This window comes from Phaenicophaeus curvirostris, chromosome 4 (assembly GCF_032191515.1).
Source record: "Phaenicophaeus curvirostris isolate KB17595 chromosome 4, BPBGC_Pcur_1.0, whole genome shotgun sequence".
In the NCBI taxonomy this organism is placed as follows: domain Eukaryota; kingdom Metazoa; phylum Chordata; class Aves; order Cuculiformes; family Cuculidae; genus Phaenicophaeus; species Phaenicophaeus curvirostris.
The window spans coordinates 38,697,543-38,722,797 of NC_091395.1; the positions used below are offsets into that span (position 1 = coordinate 38,697,543).

A 25,255-nucleotide genomic window follows, 5' to 3' on the forward strand; every position below is an offset into this window, starting at 1 on the left:
GAGGCTGCCCAGGGAGGTGGTTGAGTCACCATCCCTGGAGGTATTTAAAAGACAATTGGATGAGGTGCTGAGGGGTGTGGTTTAATGGTCAATAGGGATGGTTGGACTCGATGATCCTGTGAGTCTTTTCCAACCTAGTGATTCTTTGATTCTGTGATTCTCAAATTTAATTTCATTAATTTTCTTTCTTCTCCTATCTTTGCTGAGTTTGTTGCACCATTTCTCCCTAACATGTCTTTCTCGTAGTTTTTGTTGTTTCTCCTCTCCTTTGATAGCAAGGTTTGATTTTTAAGATTGCTTTCCTGCAAGACTACTCTGATCTAGTAATCAATGTCTGGATTAAGTAGTAAGAATCTACTTATTGTAGTGTAAGCAGCAGACATTATAGGCTTTGCAGCTTTGTTGGAAAAATAAAATCTGTTCTTCTAATTACAAAAAAAAGGAATGGAGGGGTGGGAATAGTGAGCTTTGGGGGACTAAACAGTGTTCATGGAGCCTATAAGTTGCAGTACCTCAGTGTTCGAATGCAAACATAACTTGGCTATGTTTTGGCTCTAAATCTTTTTTTTAAATAAGCACAGACAGCTTATCATGAATAGGATACCACTGAGTTGACACAGGCTTGTTAAAGTGTGAGTTTCCTGACCACTAAAGAGAGATAAAACGAAAATAAAAACAAATCCTTTGTGAAGAGCTTAATAAAGTCCTAGATAGATCTTCTAAACCTAGTGCTGACTGTAGTTTAAACTTAAATGTCAAAGGAGTTTATGAAATACTCATACTACTGCTTTAGTTTCTAGTACATTACGGAAATCAGAATGGCATGAAAATCAGAGCTTTAGAGTGACTTGTACTTTCAGCCTGTCTTATCATATCCTTTATTTCAAGAAATTCCATTTACAGTATTTAAAAAAATTAAGTATGTTTTTAATAATGCTTGCTTTTTTTTTTTTTAATATCCAACTAGTATGTTTAATGTAGTCATGGAGAAATTTGAAAGTGTATTTTCCAGTTAGGTGCAGGTTCTGACACACCACTTTGTTTTGAAGCAACAAGAACAAAATCCACTGACTTAGATGTGTAAAATCAGGTTGGAGCGAACAAGACAAACTTTGCATCACTACCCATTATTTTACAAAATGAGAAAAGTTGAAACAATATATATTAGTTGTTTGTAGATTAGATGGTCTCATTTTTTAAGTTAATGGTAAATAAACATTTCTATGGCCCTGTGAATCATAAAATATTTTCGTATTGTTGATTATAGCCTTATTCCTTTCATTAGTTTCAAATGTCCTTGATAGTGTTTAAACAACTATGTGAGTATACAGAATTGGTTTCAGGTGATATTTTTCTATATTACTCAGAGATAGGTAATAAGTCTTATTCTGAAATTATTTGCATGGTAACTGGGAAAAATGCTATTAAAATGTATACTGTTAAAAGACATATGTTTTGGTGTAGACGTTAACTTTTTCCCATATATATGTATATATCTCAATCTGAACATGTTTAAGACTAAACGAACAGGATATGAGCATCATAAAAAGAAACCCATAGTGAATACAGATAGAATAAAACAGTACAGTTAGTACTAAAGTGCAATTAGTATGCTGTCTTTGTTATAAGCAGACTATAGAGTGTTAAAAATACTACTTATAAATTGAAACAAAAGAAAAAAAAGCCCAACCAAAAAAACCCCCACAACAAACCCAGTTTTCTGGCTTCGTATTTATGTTGAAATTAAAAAAAAAGTACCCTGTTATAGGAAAAACAACTTAGAAGTGTTTTGTATTTAACTTATTTCAATTGCCATTTTTAATGTTATAAATTTATGGAACAGCAAATATTTGAAAATACCTTTAGTACAGAAACCAGAGAACATCTCTTTGAGCAACTATTGCATAAAATAAAAAATGGAAATTCTAGGGACAGATTACTTCCTTGAATAAATTCTGAAAGGTTTTTCCCATCGTTGAAGACAACTAGGCCATGGTATACTTAACACTGAATACCAGGTTATGCTGTAAATTGTTTACTGTGTAGGTGATATGAAGATGTTAAGTGAATACACGCACTACTATGAAAGACTTCCTGAGTGACATACCTTCAGACTTCCATGTTATGCGGTCTTCAGCATTTCTGAAGAAATAACTTGTCAGTCAGAAAATAAAATAAACCAAAAATTCAATTAGGGGAACATGCTATATGGTAGAAGGTATTGCTCGAGTGGAAAATAATTTGTCAATGTTTGCCAAGCAAACAACAGGATGTGTGTCTGACAGTGAAATGAAAATGAATAAACAGAAGAACTGTCAACTTAGGTTGTAGTTTTACAGTATTCAGAGAGAGTCTTTTGGTAAATGAACTTAGTGAACTTGCAGCTTTTTTTCTTTTTTTTTCTTTTTTCCCAATTTCAGTCTATATTTTACTTGCTTTTTTTTCCTTGTGAATGTGTTTTTATGAGGAATACTAAGCAGGAAATTAGGGGTTTTGAGTAAGATACTGTCATAATGTTTTAGATATAGAAAGCAGGGAACCTAAGAAATATGCTACTTAAAAAATAATTACTATGTAAAGATACCATTAATTTTCAAATGGATTTTGATTCACTACTTTAGCATGTGAAATAAGTAATGTAAGCAGAAAATGTAGTTTAATAAATACTTGCTTAAATAAAAAATAAATAACTTCAGCAGCAATTTGACTTCATTATTCAAAAATTGCAGAAGCATTCCTGTGCAAGTAAAATTACAAAAGTTAAAAACTTTTCTGAACAATTATCACAACGTAGATTTATAGGAAGCTTAAGGCTGGAAAGGCTTGTGAGTTTTCAATGAAGTATCATATTGATTTCTTTTTTATTTTGAACTAGTAAAATGATAAATTTCATCTATTTAAAACTTTTGAGTTAATAACTGCAAAACAAATGTCTTTTTCATAAGTAATTTTTGATGCAGTGCTGTTTTCTTAGTATTATGGCAATAAATTGACAGATTTAAAATGTTTAAAGCAAGTACTACTTTCATAATTTCTGATTAACAAGTTTGCTCTATAAATATTTACAAAATTTCAGACTAATATTCTGATAGAATAGTATGTGTCTGATGGAATAAGTACTTTCTTAGACTTTTACGGAAAGGATTCAGAGATTTGCAGGGGAAGAAAGCAGAGCTAGAATTAAGCACAGGTACGCTCAAGACTTTCACTTGAACTAGAAATAAGTGGGACAACCTAAGAGGTTCTGCTGATACCTTTAAGATAAAATAGCACCTCCACATAGATGTAATGTTTGCCTCAGTTCATGGTAACAACCATTTAACTTGTCCTGTATTGAATGTGATATTTCTCTTAGGAACTAATAAATTGATTCACAGGTTTAGCCTGGCCCTTCTGCCTATAGTTTTCAGGACCTATTGATGTCCTATACTGAGCCCATGTCAAGTTGCTCTGTTTGGCCACCTTATATTCAGATCATGATGGAGTTATCGTGCGCCATCACAAGGCGTTGTGTTTCATCCAAAGGCTGCAGCTATTGTTGTGCTTAGTACAGGCACTTTTACTGGCTATTCTCCTTGTCCTCTGCCAGTTTACATGTGGTGGATTCCTGGTCATCAGCCTAGCAAGCATTTGATTATCACTTCATAAACTGTCAAATGCCTACTTAAGCTAACCATGATCCATTTCACATATGCGATGTGTTCACACATACTCACTGGTTGACACAATTTCAGTTCTTGGTATGTTAGTATTACGAATTAATACTGTATATGCTCTCTGTCCTCCTTTCCCGTTTCTCATCATTAGAAATAACAGATGAAAGATTTATATGATGAATGTCTCAAACACTGACATTTTAAGGAATAATAGAAATATAAATTTAGTCTTCAAGATGTAAGGCTTGCTCAGGTTTAGTCTTTCAGATGTAGGTGTGAGAATTACTCGTGCTGCTTATTCAAAACAGAAATTCAGAAGCTTTGTCAGCTGATTGGTTTTTAAACATGGAAGATTACATCTGTAATTGTGTAGTGTTGCCTCAGTAGAAGTAATATTTTTCTGTTATCTCTTAATGTATTTTAATGTTAATTTTAGACATGTTTTTACAGAAAAGTAATACAGTGATATTCCAAAGAAAATCCAGAATGAGAAATAAGTAGGTAACAGTGCTATGGGAAAAACTTGGTGTGTTAGAGAGAACAAATAAGGGGATCATAGAGAAAAATGTGTTGACTGTGAATCAGCTGTACTGCACTGTTTTTTTGGAAGGGAAATGTTATTATGAATTCTTTCTATATATATTGTATGTTGCTGATGCAGTTCTAGAGCTGAGGTATTTGAAAAAAAATCCTTAGTTCTAAATTCGTAATTGAGATATAGGAATACTTCTGACAACATGTATTAAAAAATTGTTGAAAATAGAAAGAGAAGACTGAGAGACAACTGAACCAAGACAGGCAATTTTGTTTCACTTCTAAGATGAAATGTTCACTGTGATGCAAGCATATAAGACAAAAAAAAAAATTTAGTTGAAGGGGGTTTGGCAGAATCTCATTCAGATGAAACTGAGGACAGTTAAGTGGTGTTCTGGGGCTTACCAGGTTCTGGAACACCCTCTGGTATTATGGAGTGATGTAGGCTGGCATTGGCCTCTATAGTTATGTAGTTCAACCAGTGGCTTAAAGCAGATCTGGCTCCAAAACTACATCAGATTGTACAGGATCTTCTTCAGCTGATTTATGAGCATCTCCCAAGGCAGAGATAAAGTGACAGAGACCACGTGGCCTCTCTGGACAGTGTGTTCCAGCTCTTATTCACTATTGTTGTGAGAAAAAATGTGAAATCTACTAGAAGAGTTTAAAACCAGGTTACATAGGAATCTTTCTGCAGTAGGCAAAGGTGTAGCTGATTTTTGTCTTGGAGCAGGAAGGAAAAAGAACTAGACCACATGTCTGTTGGATCTGTATGTCTATGATTTTTGTGGTAACTAATTCTGTAAATAATATATTTTTCTACTTTTAATTGCAGCAGGAAAAGAATCAGGAAAGCTCAAGAAATAAAGGTAAGCACTAATTATTTTCAAAATGTGGAGATTCTTGTAATTATCACAAATCTAGCATCCATTCTTGGCAAAAAATTATCCAGACAGATTATTTGCTGAATAGTTTGGTATATGAAATGACAAAAATGTGTTCAGAAAAAGGGAATGAAAGCTAGAAAGTAAATGCATAAGCTACTATTTTTGGAACTCTGCTTCAGATGAGCAAGGCTGACTGCTGCATTCTGAATGGAGTGGGATGCACAGCTTCTCACTAAGTTCACGACTGTGACTATGGATGCTTATTATACTTCATTGAAACATCAGTGCCATGATTTTAGCTTCTCCCTTTCCATTCAGTAAATCTATAATTGGATGTGATTTCAAATTTTGCACAAATTAATCATGTCCTTAGTAGGTTGCCTTGCAAAACTACTGTCATCTGTGGCTTTTGCATGCTTTTTTTTTTACACTTTCACTGCACCTTACTCTGTGCCAATGGCTAAGCGCTATATAGAATAGAACTTCAAGGTTAAAGAAACAGCCTTCTATTAAGAATTAAGAAACACAAATTGTGGATTTCATGCTCCTTTTTATTACAAAGTCTGTTAAGAGACAGAGTACCTTGATCTCTTGGTTAAAAATTTTCTCTACAAGCAATGAAAGGCAAAATTGCCAATACAGGCAAAAAATGTTTTCTTGATATTATACTTGCTTAAAGAGGTAGGCTATGAGGTACTTTAAAAACCAAAACAAAGAGAAAGCAGAAGGGGAAAGAATACCACTTAAAAATTGTAAATAGAGAAGGGAATTAAGTGACAAACTAACCTGTTTCTTTTTTATTGCTTTAGGAAGCAATGATTAATCATATCAGCAGACTTAGCTGCTCTTAATTTAGTTATTTATGTATCACAGAACTCATTAATCTCAATTTCCTTGCTTTCCCTCACGCTAAGGCTTTACAGAAGCATCTAAAGACAAATGAAAACTGATGGTTGTTTGGAGTAGTGTCAGGTAATTATGTTGTTCATGAGGACACAATAATTTACATCATCTCAAGGACCTAAAGTCCTTCACTTGAAGAGTGTACATGGCAAAAAACAAACAAGAAAAACATCCAGTTTCAACACTTTGTGGTTTTTAAATTTCTTTTCTGAGTCATAATTTTTGTGGTTTTGTATTATAACAATGTTATAATGTATTGTCATAATGCAATATGAAGTTGAATCATTTCTAGATGTAGTGAATATATCCATGATGTGTTGTTCAAAAACCTTCCTCGTTTTATGGTTTAATACAAAGTATATAAAGGATTGTGAAATCTCAGACTAGATTACAGAAATAAGATATTTGTGAATACTTAATTTTAGATAAATTAAAAAGCTAAGCATCTCTCTACAAGGAAAAGCACTGAAATTGACCATTCTTTGTGGACTTTTATGATTTCAGTTATATTATGCTGTTTTGCACTCATCACCCTCCACCACCCTGCCCAGTTGTAGGGATGTGGTCATTATGGTATATATGTCAGGAACAAATAAAAGTAGGAACATAAAAATGAGTTTGTTAAGAGTGCCCAACAGTAACTGCTAGCTTAGTTAACTAACCACAGAAACAATTTCCAAAAGCTTGTAAAATATTGCCCACAATCACAGCCCAAGCAAAGCATTAAACTCTACTTGAAAGAAGATATGCATTACCGCCTAACAGGCAGTGAAATTGATACTCAGCTGCATAAAAAAGTGTGGTGACTGTATCTAGAACATCTCCTGAGGAAATTTTTTATGTCTTAAACTTCTTGCATGCTGTGTATGTCTCTTCCTAAACTGACAATTCAGCTTGGAAGTTTTCAGTGATCTGAAAGACTATTCATGCACAGGATAGGCTTGGAAAAAAGTTTCCACTTTTCTATATATACAGACATGCTTAATTGCTTAATGTTTTTTGGATGTTGTTTTGTTTGGCCTTCTCCATTTATTTTTTTTAGATTTCTTATTTGTTTCTATATGTTCTTCTTCCATGTCATTGCAATTCAGAAAGGTATTTTCATTTCACCTACTGCATGGAAGATGCTAAAAGTTTTTCTGCTTAAAATATTTGTTGGTTTAGGTGTAACAAAGCTAAAGTAATATTTCAGCAAAAATGTTCCTGCATTATCATTGACCATCTACCCTTCACATGCAGAATCTAAATGTGTTGTGCTCTGCACATGTTCTTGTGAGATAGGTAAATTATCCCCAGGTTCTCAGAACAGGGTTCAAACAATATTCCTTACACTCTCCCCATATGGAAGTTACTCTATGCATGCAGTAAAATATTTTCTATGGTTCCTTAAATGTTCTGAAACTTTCAGAACCAATGTTGTATTCTTAATCAAAGTGAAAATTACTGCCCATGTTGAATATACCTAGCAAATAAAACTCTGGAATCTCTGATATGACTCATAACTTCCGCAGATATCAGTACTTCAGTATCTAATTTTTATCCAGTAATTCTTTAAGATAGTTTTTTTTATAAGAAGAGAATGTTTCAGCAGAATTAGTGTCAAATGCGTTTTGACTTTAGCAGGATCAACATAATAGTAATAAGCGCCATTCCGTATATTTTATTATATTATAAATGCCTAGTAATTTTTCATTTTATTTCATTTATTACTCTAAAATAAATCTGATTCCTATTCATATTTTACTAGTAATGATGTTGTTATAGTTTCTTTTCCTGACATTTTTCTGACCCACTTGATTTTCCCATCTGTTACTTCTGCTGTCGGCTGCTAAGTCCATCACACCAAAATAGAAGCCAATACTCAAACATTCCCGGTTGTGACAATAATCCCTTCTCTCTCTGATCTGTGATATTCTCTTTCTTGTTGCATTTAATGGATAACAGCTTTGTGTGCATTGTCTGAGGAAAAAGTAGTACTGCTTTTATGTAACATAATACATTAACATTTTAGAATTTTATTGTACAGTGGAAAACTTCCATATATATTTGAAAATTTTTCCTACATGAAAATAATTGTCATCAGTGCAAAATACAAATGGAATTAGTTCCATAGCACTTGTCTTTAACATGAAAGTAATAACAAAGTGAATAATCACTAACTGAAATCTTAGAAAATTTTACTTGCTGGGTTGGAGTCACAATTAGTCCTTCTTTTCCTCTGTTTTCCATTATTAATTTCTTCAGACAAATAAACATTTTATTGCAGACCTATAGTGGATAATAAAATAGATATTTTTGCAATGAATCGGAAATATATTTGGCAATATCAGAAATTGTGTTGTGTTTAAGCAGTGTGCAGAATTTTCTTCCTAGCTTTTGCTTAACTTTAGAGACTTTCAGATGCTTTTAATAAAGTACATTGTAAACTTTACAATGGAATTTATTTTTGACAACATTATCCTGGAAGACTTATTTTTGAAGAATCACAGAGTTGACAAGTGATATATACAAGCTTTTTGCCAAACTTAGTCATCACAATTCCTTTCCTCAGAAAATGCATGGATACACTGGAAATAGTTACAAAATATTTCTGTTAAATAGTAATTTTTCAGATGATGAATTTCCAAATTCAGTCACAGTTATTTTGAATTACAGTATAATGATTTTTCTGGTTTAAGAACTAGAAATAAGTTTTATTATAGAAAAACCAATGTGTAATACATGTTTCTAAAAAACAACAGCAGCAAAACCAGAGAAAATCTAACAGAACAAAAAAAAAAAGCTAATAAACAGTTTGGATTTAGGCTGAGAGTAAGGTGATCATTTTGCTGATATGAAACAGTGAGATGATACTGTACACAGCTTGTGCAACTTTGGCTATTTATTTCAACAACTTAAAGAACAGTTATTGAAAGACTAAAATTTCTCCATCTAAGATTTAGAAAACACACTTCACAGCATTTGCAATATTATATGAATGTAAAAAATATGAATGATATTAATTTGAATAGTTTTACTTAAGTACACTCTTGAGATGGACCTTATGATATACTGCTACAATTTTTGCTCGTTACTATTGATCTGAGCTTTGAACACCATTAACACCCAAAACTATACAGAATAATGGGAAATACTATTTGAATTACCACCTGAGCTTTTAACTGCATTCAGTCCTTTCCATATTATGCTTACCTTAACAATGTGAATGTGAAATCATAATTCTTTATTATTACGGATATATTGCCAGGCTTTTCTTGATGTTGTTAGCAAATGTCCGTTCCTTTTATGTTAGCTAGTGAAAACAGAGTGGATACCATATGGGCATCACTTGCATGTCTTACTGGCTTTTTCCTCATTAAAAAGTTAGCATATCTGCAAAACACTTATGGGATTGTCTGGGATTCCAAACTGGTGGTATAGTCTTTTTCTATACAATGATAAATGTAAGGCAGGAAGGAGTGAGAAAAGTTTGTTCAAACTGTAGGAATTTAAGGGACAAAACCAGCAAGCCTTAAGGAAAGAAATAACTTTTTTAAGTGACAACTTATTTTGAGATACTCTGAAATGCCAGCAGGTGAGCAAACTGTTATGTCTGCCCTGCAACATGGCTGGTTGTTACCACTTTTGATAATGGACAAATCTGTGTATGTTCTGGTTTGGAAAACACATGGCACCAGCCTCTTAAGTCATGTTAAAACAATTAACTATAGCTAAAAAATGCACTTCACTACTTTCTGTAATGCATCCAGTGGCTCATAATATCTACTTAACCAAATAATTCTAAATCTGTATTTCAACAGACCTGTGTTATACGAATATGAATTGAACCTGAACTGCAATCCTGGAGTTAATTGATTAATGTTTTAGTCTGTATACTACAGTAATCCTTCTCTGGTAGATCAGTACATATCAGAAAAAAAATGTAGTGTTTTAGAGAATATACATAACAGCAGGCGGTTTATTAAATGTTTGTCCAAGAACGTTGTTTTGTTTGGAATGTAGCTCTAAATAATCTGAACTATAGCGTTCTTTGTGCTGAAGTTCTTTTCTTTGTCATTGTGTTCCAACTTCAATGAAGAAACTTTTAAGAGGTGATATGAGGATTGTTTGAAATTTGTCTACCAAATACTAGCCCCTTTCTCATGTTCCATTCTCCTCCAAAACTTAGTCAACTGAAACTCAAATCTGTTCTGTCACTTAAGAATTGCTATAAGAAATGCAGGTCTGTCTTCCACTCGAACAATTCTCTATTCCTTTTCATTTCCATACTCTTACAAGAGACCCACAGACAGTGTTATTAACAAAGTATTATGGGGTTGTACTTGTTATTCTTGTTGAATGGACTTAGCATGATTAACATTTGTAAAAATAAGAAGTTCTTAGGTTCTGAATCAATTCAGAAAGTGAACTGTAAAGTAATTCAGAAAGTGAAAGTAATTTTAATAATTGTAATACAACAGTTAATCTTACAATCATATTTTTTGACCTTAAGCATATTGTGGGAAGGAGAAGTCTGCGTCAGAAGATCAGATATCAATTCTAGGTAATATCTTTGATTACAGTGCAGTTACCCAGACTTTGAAAGGATACATTAAACGCAAGATGTGTGCTGTACCATACAGCTTTTTGAGATGGCTTTGGTATTTTTTTTAAAAAAGACATTAATTGATGAAGCTGAACTGCAGTTTTGAGTTTTACCTTTCAAAACAGCACAGTGATCTAGTCAGATTTACTACTAGTGTAATACCATGAAGATAAACAGAGTAAACTGTAAGAATATGTTTGACTCGCCAGTTGTTATGTTGAGGTAAATGTTCTTTGTGTTAGTCAAGAAAGTAAGTAAAAGTGCTCAAGTAATAACAAGTGAATACTGAAGCACTCTGCAACTATGTTTAATTGCTTTCATAATAGAATAAAATTCATGTGAGATGTATCAAACTTGTTAGCAGCTTTAGAAATTATACACACAAAGAATTTTTTTTCATTTGGCTTTCTTTATGACATAAAAATGGACATTTGATTTAATTTTTCTTCCCATATTTAATATTCATGCCATTCAGAAACACTGAAGGATTAAAGAAGGGCCTGTTGATTTTCCAAGCAAGAACTCTTTTTCTGTAAGATTATACACCTATACTAACAAGAGATATAATGGTTATTTCTGTATGTAGCAGCATTGTAGAGCTAACACAAGGAACTGATATCCCTATCCAGTTTTGGGTTTGTGTTTTTAAAATTAATTCGTGTCCTTATAAAATTTAGGTTACATTTTGTTAAAGTGTTAAATCTATTTCAAAGTAGACATTTTGAACATGGCTAGAGAGAATAGGTTCTAATGCTTTCATGAAGTTTCTCTCTGCAGTGCATAAATACTTCATTTGATCAAATACAGCAGAGAAGAGATTCAATACTGCTCGGGGAGGTGATGGTGGATTCCTGAATAGTTTCTGAAACACATGCATTCCTGTTAAGACACTACTAGATTTAAATACAACACCCAAAGGATGAATGTAGCCACTTTGCTTATTTAAATTTCAATTTATTGGTAGGCTGAATTTTAATTGTGTGTGACCTACAAAAGATTTTTAATAGTTTGACTAGCCCTCTAAATTTTTTGATTTTTTTGTGTTAATTTTGTTTAAAAGCTTCTATGTAAAAGTAGGTACCATTTAACTTAAAACAATATTTAAAACATTTAGGAGAGTTTCTTGTATTGTTTCTGAAGGCCAAGAAGAGTAAATGAACATAACTTTCTTTAAGTTAGTCTATTCTTTTATTGTTAATAATATTGAGTTTTCTAAGTTAAAAATTCAGGCTAAAAGCTTTGGAATTTCATCTATTAAGTTTCTCCTCTGTGCTTAAGACAAGACTTTACTTCATTTTAAAGAAGCAATGCTCTGAAATACATGTATTTTCAATAATACTAACTTTAGTTTACCTCTTTCTTTCTTCTTAAGAGAGATACAAAAACCAGGGATGGCTTTATGAAGTAATTTGCATTAGCTCTGCAGTACTGAATAATTGCGGTGAAATCACAGAGAGAATGCAATGCAATGAGAAAGTATACTTAGGTTCTTCAATATATGTAATCAGTGCAGTGTCTGTAGGCTATGCATGGCATGTTTCTCACTTGTAGTAAGAGTTAATTTGATTTTATTAACCAAATAGAATTTTGAGACTGTAAGCTCTGAAGCTGAGAGTTTTCATGGCTTTGGTGCGTGTAGGTATACTGTTACCTGCCTCTTTTGAATTCTCTGCTCCTTTGCAGAATCTTAGTGTTCTTGTAATGAGAAATAAAATATGATTTATGTCAGCACCATAGATATCTTAGTTAAATTTAGCCTAAAACAGCCAATGGGGACAGATTATTTCACAGCGCACATGATATAGAAGGCAGTTGTTATGGCTAAAAATACTCAAATCAGAATGATAGGAAGAGAAACTTGTATGTTGTGTTGCGTTGTGTTGCGTTGCGTTGTAGACTGTTGAAGCAAGATAATCTTCATATCTTAGCACTTCAAAGCTTTCCTTTTAGAACACGTTTTCAAAAACTATAATGTATGTTAGAAACTATTATAATGCTATTATAATACACAATAAACTTACACTTTCTTTGTTAACAGGTATACAATGCAATTTATAAGCATATCAAATCAATGTTAGAATTTTGGGAAAAGCAACTTTCATTAATTGCTTTTATTCCTCTAAAACATAATGCTTGCTTTAGCAGATCTCAGTCTTATCTCAATGTAAGCTTATCTAAAATGGCCTGCTATGATACCTTATTACTGAAGAAAAAGGAGGCTATGATATTTATGTCACTGAAAAAGATATACATAGAAAACCTTTTAAAAATACACACAAAACTTTACAAGACCTACCAGCGTGTTTTCTTAGATATGAACTTAAAAACCTATATAGATAACAATTCAATTTAACTGTTCATAAGGGAGTATTTAAGGGAGAGGAGTGGTTTTACCAATAGAAAAAATGAAGTCCAGGAGGAGTACCTAACATTCAGAAACAAAAGTTCACATGTACTGGTGTTTCAGAAACAAATTCTATACAACATTTTACGTTGTTTTAAAATTTAATAAATACCTTTAAGTAGATGGTACCTTTTTAATTCAGGTGCCATGACACTGTTTTTATTGTACATTTATAATGCTAAAGTTTAATGCTACAAATGTAACTTGAAGATAGGATTTCTGTGTTGTTTACTGGCTATAAAACATTTCATTTAAGAACAGTTATATAGAACAGTATGGTAGATTTGTGTTACACAGGAGAAAATTTCTTACTTTATACAATCTAAAACAGAATTACTTTCTGCATTCATTATGAATTCTTAAGAATGCTATTGATTATCTTCTGGAAACATATTTTCTCATATCAGATAACTTTTCCAAGCAACTTAAAGGGCCATTTGGACTTGCGTAACTTTGAAAGATATTTCTGGTGAACATGATTTGTGCCCCCACACTCGCTCCCAAATATTGCATCACTGTATATCACTCAGATGCCAGTTGAAACAATTCAATATTCAATTTTTGCCTTACTCATTGCATAGCAAGGGTTGATGTATTTGATTATCCATTAAGGTCATATTCTAGTTTACTCCAAGCACACTCTTTTGCCACTGCTTCAGACGCTAGAATATGATTAACAATGTCAGATCCTGTTAATGTTTACATCATAACTGGAAGCAGATATTAAAGTGTAGTGCAAATTAAAGACTGCTAAAATGCCTGCCACTAACAATTATGGTGGGACAGTATTAAATTTCTCATTTGTTTCCAAAGGTCAGATTAATAAAGCTGCATGGCACATTATCATAAAGGTTAGACCCAGCTGTCTGTTTCAATTATGTTTAAAAATCTAGTGTTTCTGTGGAGACATTGCAAGGAATAAGTGCATCCATTTCAACTAGCAATTTAGATGTGGGCAAATTATTAGACCCTTTTCTGAAGATATCCAAGCTAGAGGTTGTTATCAAATGTCTTTCTGCTTTTCAATTTACAAATATAAAAAGCAGGTTTCTCTTGTAAGTTCCTTTCAGCTTTTAATTCTTAAATTTTAAATAGCACCTCAAGTACCTGAAAAGCTAATTCCTTACGTGAACCAGCTATGAAGTAAGCTGCATCAAATATTAAAATAGACCTATCCATATCTATTTCAACATAAATTAGTGAAACTTTCTGATTTGGTATTTTTCCTCTCTTTCTCTTGATTCAGAAACATTTTCAGGAATCTTATTAAAAGAAATAGTGGATTTTTTTTTCTCCAGAAGATGAACAGCAACAGTTTCTTTTTATTTTTCAATATCACAAAAATACAAAAATATATTCTGTATGATTATTCCTACTGTGAAGAATATAGGAACATTAAGGGAAATTCTTAATTTTATGTGTATCTAGTACAGAGATCTTTCTATCTGTCTAATACCATACTAACAATCTAGTAACCTGATATGTGAATAAGCAAAATCCCGTACACGTTACATAAATGAATGTAACTTAATATTACAGGCGTATTCCCTTGTGGGTAGTACTTGAAAGAGTTCTAGTGTTTCAGATTTTTTGGAAAACAAACTCAGTGTGTGTTGCCAGATAGAAATTCTTTTCCGCAGAAAATTTACACTGGAATTAATCCTCATTTATGCACAGCTTCTTCAGAAAATAATTTCAGCATGAAAGGACACTATTGGACATTAAAAGTTGAAAATTTTATCTTCTGAAGGTGTACTTCTTGAAACTTATAGATTTTGGCTAGCCATATGTATTCCATAGCTTAAAACTGCAAGCAGTTTAACTATTTAAATTAAAAGATTTCAATTCAATTAAAACAATGTACAGATAGTTTGTAAATTAAAAATTAATTCTTTAAAGTAAATTTTAAAACTATGTTTACATTGCAGCTCTTCAAGTAAGTAGTACAAGAACATGCAACACTTCTTTGATTATGCATCTGCATACATCTTTAGTAAATCAATGCAACTTTCTCTCCTAATAATAAAAATTCTCAGCATTTTTGAGAAGAACTTTGTAAAGATTTGTGAAATTTAAAAATTAATTAGATATGATGAAAAAATAATAATTGTTTGCTTGTCTTCTTTGTTTGTTTGCTTTTTAAATCCACATAAACTAACAGAAATGTCTTCAATGTCTTCATCAATGACCTGGATGAAGGCATTGAGTGCACCCTTAGCATGTTTGCGGACGACACTAAGCTGGGTGGAAGTGTTGATCTGCTGGAGGGTAGGGAGGCTCTGCAAAGGGATCTGAACAGGCTGGACTGCTGGGCAGAGTCAAATGGCATGAGGTTTAACAAGGCCAAATGCCGGGTCCTGCACTTGGGGCACAACAACCCTATGCAGTGCTACAGACTAGGAGAAGTCTGTCTAGAAAGCTGCCTGGAAGAGAGGGACCTGGGGGTGTTGATTGACAGCCAACTGAACATGAGCCAGCAGTGTGCCCAGGTGGCCAAGAAGGCCAATGGCATCTTGGCTTGTATCAGAAACGGCGTGTCCAGGAGGTCCAGGGAGGTTATTCTCCCTCTGTACTTGGCACTGGTGAGACCGCTCCTCGAATCCTGTGTTCAGTTCTGGGCCCTCTGGGCTCTGGAGTGTGTCCAGAGAAGAGCAACAAAGCTGGTGAAGGAGCTGGAGAACACATCTTACGAGGAGCGCCTGAGAGAGTTGGGGTTGTTTAGCCTGGAGAAGAAGAGGCTGAGGGGAGACCTCATTGCTCTCTACCTGAAAGGAGGTTATAGAGAGGAGGGAGCTGGTCTCTTCTCCCAAGTGACAGGGGACAGGATGAGAGGGAATGGCCTCAAGCTCCGCCAAGGGAGATTTAGGCTGGACATTAGGAAAAAAATTTTCACAGCAAGGGTCATTGGGCACTGGAACAAGCTATCCAGGGAGGTGGTTGAGTCACCTTCCCTGGAGGTGTTTAAGGCACAGGTGGACGAGGTGCTAAGGGGCATGGTTTAGTGTTTGATAGGAATGGTTGGACTCGATGATCCAGTGGGTCTCTTCCAATCTGGTGATTCTATGATTCTATGAAATCACTGCATGCTGTGAATGCAGAAACTGCTGATTTGGCAAAAAGTTACTTGTAAGTTATAAAGATATATATGTGCATATATTTCTTAAGGAATTGAATGATTTTCATGTTTATATTGAAAATAAGATTAAATTTGATAGTACAAATTTCAAGGAACCAGAATAACATTTTTTGTTATAATCAAGGTAATAATTTTGAAACTGCAAAAGAAAAAGGACAGTGGAGAAGTAATCAATCATATAATGATTACGTAGCCAACATGTTATAAAGAAACAGATATCTTCACAACATGTAAGGAATGTTTTCTTAGCAGAGATAGTGAAATGATGAAAAGTATTATCTATGACAGTACTTAAACCTTATCTTACATACTATATCTGTGTCTGAATGTTCATGTTTTTGAATTGAATTAAATCTTGAACATGTATAGAGAAGGGCTACTGCAGTGATCATACAGTATTTTATAAGTGATGACTTACAAATTTAGCTTAGTTTGCCTAGCAGAATGGAAGACTTGAAAGTGTAAAAATGGTTCGGAAGTGTATAGAACTCTTCAGATGGAAAGTTATCTAAATTATCATTTAGTTAAACAAGAGCCAGTTCTCCTGGCATGGAGGAAGGCATTTCTATATGGGCAGATTATTCCTCTTTGCCTGTGTTAATATGATAGCACCAGATTTAGAAATACCATGTTTGATTACAGGCAAATACTAAAATACGAATGGAAAGAAACCTGTTTCGTGAGGTATTTCCCTCGTTCTGTGGAACTAAGGAGGAAGTTTGTTGCTGTGCCAGTAGACAGATTTGTTTGAATTCATGCAAAGTGATACATTAATGAAAAGGAAAAAAAAAACCACCTTGATAGTAGAATGATCCACAGCTTCTCCTTTAAATTGAAGCAAGAATTCCTTTGTCTGGAAGACTAAACTGAGGTAATCTTTTTACAGGGCAAGCCAATGTGCTTCATTTGGGATATGACAAAACCTCTGCTTTGTTGCCTTCTCTTTCCTGAAGAAAGATAACTCTATTTGTGTGGCTGTGGCCTGGATCATTTTCTCTAATGCCATCTTTTTCAGTGTTATTTCCCACATGTGCTCTATTTTATGTAAGCTGTCTCCTTATTCCATACCAGACATTTATATCTTTCCTGATCTGACATGACAGAAAGTAATCCATGTTCTCAGGAGAGAACGTGTGTAAAGCTTTAAAACACAGCCTTGAATATCTAAGGGTAGGATATGCTGTTGAACGTCTGAAACTTTTTTAGATATCAAGTATTTGAAGTTACATTTAGCTTTCTCGTAGTCATACGACACATAGATTTTAGTTTAAAAGTCTAAAGAGGAGTGAACTTTATGGTATAATCTGAGTGAAAACAGTTCAAGTGAATGCTCAATTTGCATCCTTTCTTTACATGCATATTATTTGTCATCTGGCCTACGCTTCCGTGTCCTTGGTGGCCTAATGAATCTTCAAGAAAGAAATTGATTTTATTCATTCATTTAAATATTTTCTATTCTTTAATATATTATCTCAAAAATGCTAGTAGTATAAATTCCTATTGATTCTTAAATATTTTTTGATGTATATGATGTATAGATAATTGTCTGAAAAATCTTCTCTTACAAAGTTATAATAGTTAACAATAAGATTTGCCAAATTTTGTTTTGTTCAGATACTGAAAGGATAGCCATATGGTATTGTGACAGTGGCGACAGCAAACTGTTGTTCTGTGTGGCCCTGCGTAAATACAAGGAGAGGCATTTGTCTGCTTAGGCAGACATTGGTTAAAAAACTGTTTATCATCCTTTCCAGCCTGGGAAAGAAATACAATATGATGGATTTTTGTCCATACATCTATTAGAATTTTCTTGCACAGAGACTAGTTAAAACATAAGGAGGGTAGGGAGGCTCTGCAAAGGGATCTGAACAGGCTGGACTGCTGGGCTGAGTCCAATGGCATGAGGTTTAACAAGGCCAAGTGCCGGGTACTGCACTTGGGGCACAACAACCCTATGCAGTGCTACAGACTAGGAGAAGTCTGTCTGGAAAGCTGCCTGGAGGAGAGGGACCTGGGGGTGTTGGTTGACAGCCGACTGAGCATGAGCCAGCAGTGTGCCCAGGTGGCCAAGAAGGCCAATGGCATCTTGGCTTGTATCAGAAACGGCGTGTCCAGGAGGTCCATGGAGGTTATTCTCCCTCTGTACTCGGCACTGGTGAGACCGCTCCTCGAATCCTGTGTTCAGTTCTGGGCCCCTCACCACATGAAGGATGTTGAGGCTCTGGAACGAGTCCGGAGAAGAGCAACAAAGCTGGTGAAGGGGCTGGAGAACAGGCCGTATGAGGAGCAGCTGAGAGAGCTTGGGTTGTTTAGCCTGGAGAAGAGGAGGCTGAGGGGAGACCTCATTGCTCTCTACAACTACCTGAAAGGAGGTTGTAGAGAGGAGGGTGCTGGCCTCTTCTCCCAAGTGACAGGGGACAGGACAAGAGGGAATGGCCTCAAGCTCCACCAGGGGAGGTTTAGGCTGGACATTAGGAAAAAATTTTTCACAGCAAGGGTCATTGGGCACTGGAACAGGCTGCCCAGGGCGGTGGTTGAGTCACCATCCCTGGAGGTGTTTAAGGCACGGGTGGACGAGGTGCTGAGGGGCATGGTTTAGTGTTTGATAGGAATGGTTGGACTCGATGATCCAGTGGGTCTCTTCCAACCTGGTTATTCTATGATTCTATGATTCTATAAATCCATGGTTGATAAAGTCTTGGCAGATCCTTGAGGCTGGGCACATTAGATGTTTTTTAGTGCAAACTGCAGCACACGAATTTCAAATTTCTGCTTGCAAGTGTTGCTGTGAACGCTAGTATGTGTGTGTTAGTCTGGAAAAAAATGTTATTTGAAAAAAGTCTCAAAGTCTTCAAGTTTGTCTTGTATCACTTCTTTATTTCCTGCTTTTGGTCAGTAAAAAAATGTGTGGAAAGAGAATATCTATCCAGAACAGAAATAGAATCTAGGAAATGGAACCTAGGGAAAGGAATTTCTTGTGATCCTTTAGTAGGCTTTAAATGCATATTTTAGACAGTCATTTGAATGTATTATGAATTATACTGCAAGTATAGTAGAAATAGCTGAAAATCCTAAGTCTTTTTGCATCCATTTCTTTATTTCCACTCCGATTTGAAGTTTTGGATTAAGCAAGGTTTGGAAGCGTAATCCAGTTCAATCAATTAAAACAAATAATTTTAATTATCCAGTAGTATAGATGTTTCCTGGTTTAAGTTTGGGTTTTGGAGCGAGGGTTGAGAGGTATTTCGGTAAGTCATGTCACCAAAACATGACTGCCTTCATAGAATAGTTTGGGTTGGAAAGGACCTTAAAGATCATCCAATTCCAAACCCCCTGCCATGGGCAGGGACATGTCCCACTAGATCAGGCTGCCCAGGGCCCCATCCAACCTGGCCTTGAACACCTCCAGAGGTGGGGCAGCCACAGCTTCCCTGGGCAACCTGTTCCAGTGTCTCACCACTCTCATAGTGAAGAAATCCTTCCTAATGTCTAATCTAAATCTGTCCCTCTCCATTTTAAAGCCATTCTCCCTAGTCCTATCACTACGAGCCCTTGTAAACATTACTCAGTCTGGATCAATGCTCTTCAAAACATTAACAATTTTTATGTGTGTGTATAACTAACTTACTTGCTGGCATGCTGATGGCTGATTATGCAGGTGTATGATCTGTTATGATCCTCTTTCTTTGCTTATTAAGAAAAAAGAGATTTTTTTTTTAAAAAATACATAGCCGGTTCTCTCTGTAATTGGTCAATTGGAAATAACACTTCTTCCTTTCCATGCCTCACCAGAAAGATATTATAAGACACGAAGCCTGTTTACTTTCTTTCAGAGTTTTTTTTTTTTTTGTACTGACTGAGACTGCCCTTTTCCACATGTTTACTTTATTCTCTCAGTTGTGGCAAATGCTTAGAGGATAGGCGAATAATAAATGCAAGCGAACTACATGCTAGCCATATAAAGCATGAAGGTCAGTACTGTTGCCCACACTGGGATTAGAGTGTCCCATCAGACACCTTAGCAATCTGATGTAGTTGCTATGAGAAAAGTCAATATTTGCATTTTGTTGAATATGCATGCCCAAGAGTGTTTGGGAAAAGGAACATTTGGTATTTGTGCTTGTATGATTATCTTGTTTGCATTCACAAGATAATATCTACAAATCCTTTAAGGATTCAAATACAACACTGTATGGATTTATTTCATTATTAGGATTAATTCTTTGCTTTTCTTAGAATTTGATGTTCTTTAATTTCAGCTAGGCTACTGGAAGGACAACTCAAAGAAAAATATCAAAAATGCTTTAATTCATAGAATGTTAAGTGTATACAGAGAAGTTAGTTTAGTTTATGGTATGCTACTGTATCACTTTTTTAAGAACTAAATCACACTAGTTACTAAGAAACACTTTGCAAACAGCAGAGCAGATTACTGATTTTAAAATTGTATGAAATTATCTAATCAATTGAATTTTAATGAAAAACAATTTGAATACAAGGATTTTTTAACTGGTGTGCAGTCATGTTTTACAGGTCATAGAAAGGCGTTCTATATGGGTGAAATTGACCTCACTGTAATTCTGCGAGTGTGTTGGATTTTGACAGCAGACAGATTTAAATCAGACTGCATCATTAGAAAAGCTTTTAAAACACAGAAAAGAACCTTTTCAAAGATCCATGGATATATCTTAGTAATATATTTACAAAATTGCTCCTTTATGATTTGCAAAATATTGGATAGAGATCAGTTATTTAAAAATCTGTAGTTATTTTCAGGCTGCTTCAATTAATTAAAATTATATTTCTTTCCAGATACTAGTGATACGGACTACCATAAGACATTATGAAGTAACTTGCCAAGAGTGTGACTTTGCATAGAAAAGTTCTACGTTCATTAACTAAGTTGAAATAGAAAAAGTGAGCTGTGATTAGCACAAAAATAGGAACCAACAAAGTCTTGCTGTCTTCTAGCAATGGATGGAAACAATGCATTTTAAAGTTTTCTTTTGAAGTTAATACCAGTCTGTTAAATATAATTTTGATCAGCCAGTTTAGTCAAGTATCTAAGATGACATCAGTAGAAGGTGGACGTCAGAGCAACCAGGGAAATGTTTTAAGAAAGTAACTGGGAGAGCTTCTTCCAGAACCATCCTCAAAATAAGAGAGGAAATCTGTACACCAGTGAACCAATTAGGTTATTTATGCCTTAGTTTCTCCTTGGTGTTTTACTAAGGACTTGTGAGGTCTACTAAGTTTTACATTGACCGTATGAATCACATCACACATACAAAGAAAGCTAACAACTTTTTACTCTGTCCTGAATGTTTTGCAATTTGAGATGGTGACACTACTTTGAAAAATATTAGATTTTCCACTAAGCAAATTGACAGAGAGGAAAGCTTTTTGAGAAGTCAGTGAAGAGTGAAGAGGACATCCTAGGAACTAAATATGTTGTAATTTTATAAATAAAGTAAACAGTAACAGTTTATCAGCCATGAAATAAAACAGCACTAAGCTGCGAGGACAATATTAAATTTTAAACAAATTATAAAATACAGGACCGCTAATTTGAAAGGAGTCCTCATGTCATGCGAATATCTAGTTTTGTTCAAGCTGTGGACCATATAGATAATCAGTACTGAAAATGACCTTTATTCACAGTATCTGTGTGCCCTGAGTTATTAGTGATTTGGTTTTTCCCCAGGAGCTCTGTGAGGTAGGTTAGGCCTTTTTGAAGTGGGAACTTAAATCCATATTACATCAACTGAATTTGTTAGAGCCATGTGAAGCCTGTGGCAAGATAACAGAGAGGTAGACACCTACCCGTTGTGTCTCTGAATCTGCCCAGTCTTTTCACATAGATAGATGATCAAAAGCTTGAAATATACATTGTGTTCATTTAAATGCCAATGCTTACATATGGACTTCTGAAACTTGGTCATGTCACATGTAAGCAGAAACTAAAAGCCCACTTCAGCATGGAAAAGTCAGAAATATTTTAGATGTGCTTCCATTCAGCTTTTAGAGTCACATAGAAATACATTGCTTTTGATATATTCCTTTTCATTATTATTTCCTCACTACTAAATATTATAGTTTATTTTTATTGTTTCTGTGTGGGTTTATTTGACTGATTTTGTTTTGTTTTTCTGAGAGAAGGAGAATGGGGTATGACTTGCTCCTTTTTGTTCACCTTTTATATTTTGACATGTTTTTCTGAAGCTAGAAAGAATGTCATCTTGAGGAATATCAAACTGACTTCTTGGCTGTTGAGCTGAAATATTTGGCTAGACCTATGTTAAATAAATAAGCAGCAAATGATAAATAATGAAGTAGTCATTTTATTCTACTAAATAATGAAATTCATATAATGGAAAAATAAACCATTTCATTTTATGTTATCTGAAAAATTGATAACTAGTTTGTAGTTTTTACATTATTCAGATAAAGGAAAATGTGCAATACATTTGGATTTGATCTGCTTCTTCCCTTCAGTGATACAAGGCTTAGTACAGTATGTACTAGCTACTCATTTCTGAAACCAGAAATATTTGTGATACAATATAGATATATGAAATATCAAAGTATAATTTTTTTTGCCCTTAAAGGTGTAACAATCTTTGATTACAGTCTAAATTATAGTCTGAATAGTGACTGGAATGTCTTCAAAGGTATGAAAGTATTAGCTAATTGCTTAGTACTAAAACTATGTCTTCCACTTTTATTTTATTAAGAGAGCTGCAGTTAGTAGATGGTATAACATTGCCTGCTTTTTCTGTAATAATCAATGTCTACCAAATGAGTGTTATCTTGATTCCAGTTTGCACATATCACTAACAGAAAGCCATTTTCTTGACATGTAAATTTACACAGAAACGTCTTACTGGGATGTCAAATGCTAGACTTCCTCTTTTGTAGTAACTGCATTTGAGAGAATGTGTTTCTGAGTGTGCTTTAGTTGTAAATTTCAAGATGTGCTGCAGTTGTGTCTGAGCTTTTGTTGTGTGTTATCATACTGAACAGATTTGGCATAAAATATACAGTGCAGCAAAATGTATTATGTACTGTTGTTCATATTTCATATATTGTTTTTAGAACCTCAAATGTAATTTCTATTGCCAGAATTGTTTAAACTTTAATCCAAATGACATAAAAAAATTCTGGATGAACATATCAGCTAAAAATGGTAACATTTATATATTTTTTTCAGATTTTTTTTTCCTTATAAAAAGTAATGATCTTACTAAACTAAAATACAAAGAAAAATAAACATATAAAAAATCAGTTTATTGCAGTGAAGACCTTGTACTATAAGAAATGCAAAACCTCATGGTATATGCCAGGTGGGCAAACATTATTTTCCTTTCCTTTCCCTTATTTCTTTTTTCTTTAATATCTGAAAGTTTTGAGCAGTGCTGTGAAAATTCTGTTAAAAATAATTTATTAAAATCCAGCACACCCAAGGAACTATTTATTTTTGAATGCCATAAAATATACTGTTGACTAACAATATAAATGCTTGAAAAGGTGTTGAAATAATGCTTAGGAGTTTGGTTTAATTATTGCCATTTCATTTTCTGAGATTATTTTTAGATAGCTTAACTCTATATTGAATATAACTATTTAATTTCATCATTAAGGGAGTGGGAAACTTTTGAAGAGAAATTAGAATAAATGAAATTTTACTTTGGTATGCTAAATGACTGGTGAACTAACACCCCACTGAGATTGCTAAAAAACCAGTTTTGTACTCCCTAATGCTTTCAATACACTGCTACAAATTAAAAAGATACTAAATGACATGGAAACACTTTTCTTTCACTACAACACTGTGATTTTTAATAGAGGGGGCCAAAGAAACAGCATTGTATTCCTTGCTATACATCCTATAAATGTGAAGTAGGTTAGAGTGGGAGATATTTAGATTCCTATGCAAGCTTTCTGAATATAGGTGCATACGTTTTCAGACATCTATGTAAACATATTTTTTTGTTTTATGTTGCATTTTCAAACTTGCTATTTATATTTTTTGTACATAAAACCTATGCAGAATACAAAAGTATCTTCCTATGCTGCAACATTTCAAAAGCAAAAATTAAGATCTAAGTAGAGGGGGAAAAAAGTCTGCAAGCATAGTGTACAGCTGTGGCATTGAAAGGAAGTTTCAGAAAATAGGTATGAACCCTTCAAGTTAGCTTTTGAGAAGCTTACTCAGAATGACTTCCCACCCCTGTCACTTAATTTATCTTTTTTAATTTATCGTTTTTGTCTTTTAAACACTGTGCAGGAGACACTTTATGAAATGTAGATTATGCTCCCATTTTTTCATGTAGGGGTTAATTTGTCTTTCTAGGATGTGAAAAATCTGAATTTGAGTAAGGTCCTACTGATTTTACTGTTGAAATTTGGCCATAATACAGCTCATAACGATGAGCAAGACTGTAAGTGAGAAAGAAAGAATTTGACCCTATAAGTAAGTAGACATTTTGTTTGTTTTAATTCAACCTTAGGTGACTGTTATTTGTCAACAAGTTCTGATCAGAAGTACTTCTAAAGATTAGGTTGTTGAGTTCATGAAGCAGCTGCAGCTACTTTGTGTTTTAATGGCTGCCATCCTGTAGTCCATGAAAGAATGTCAGCATTTTTTTACAACCACTGTTTCTGACTATCTTGAGCTTCCTCCCTACATATGAACTACTGTAATTCATGTGATTCCTCTGGTCCAATATGCTCTTGAATGTTCATCTAGCCAATGTACGTCCTAGCTGTGACTATAGGATTCCACATACATCTCTCTTTTGAAGATTTCTGGGAGGAATGGGTTGTCTAACCCATAGAGTCCAGTAGTCTAAAATTCAGAAATTAGTGTTAGCCCACATAGTACTCTGGTATATATAATTCATACTCCAAGGGTTCTACTGAAGTTGCAGGTTTTCTGTGTCTTTATTTTTTACTCTAAATGACAGTACATATTGTGCAGCATATCAATCCTCATCAGGTTTTCATGGAGAAATCATCTTTCTCTGGAAAAATAACACATCTGTACAGACCTTACTTGTCCTTCTCTAACATCCTCAAGAGTTAATCTGGGAGTTTCTTCTGTACTTTTTTCTGTCAGCTTTTCTTGTAGTACCTCCTTACGCTAGAATG

At 34.2% G+C, this 25,255-nt stretch overlaps 1 protein-coding gene across 3 annotated transcripts in view; it reads left to right on the forward strand.

Moving 5' to 3' along the window:
• Positions 1 to 25,255, forward strand: part of FSTL5 (follistatin like 5) — a 286,299-nt gene that overhangs the window by 45,836 nt on the left and 215,208 nt on the right. For 2 of the 3 annotated variants that reach the window (XM_069855803.1, XM_069855804.1), the window contains exon 3: positions 5,026 to 5,059. The exons of the other annotated variant lie outside the window; for it this stretch is intronic. In XM_069855803.1, coding sequence (XP_069711904.1) covers positions 5,026 to 5,059 — 34 coding nt within the window. The remainder of the gene's footprint in view (positions 1 to 5,025; positions 5,060 to 25,255) is intronic. 3 annotated transcript variants of the gene reach the window in all.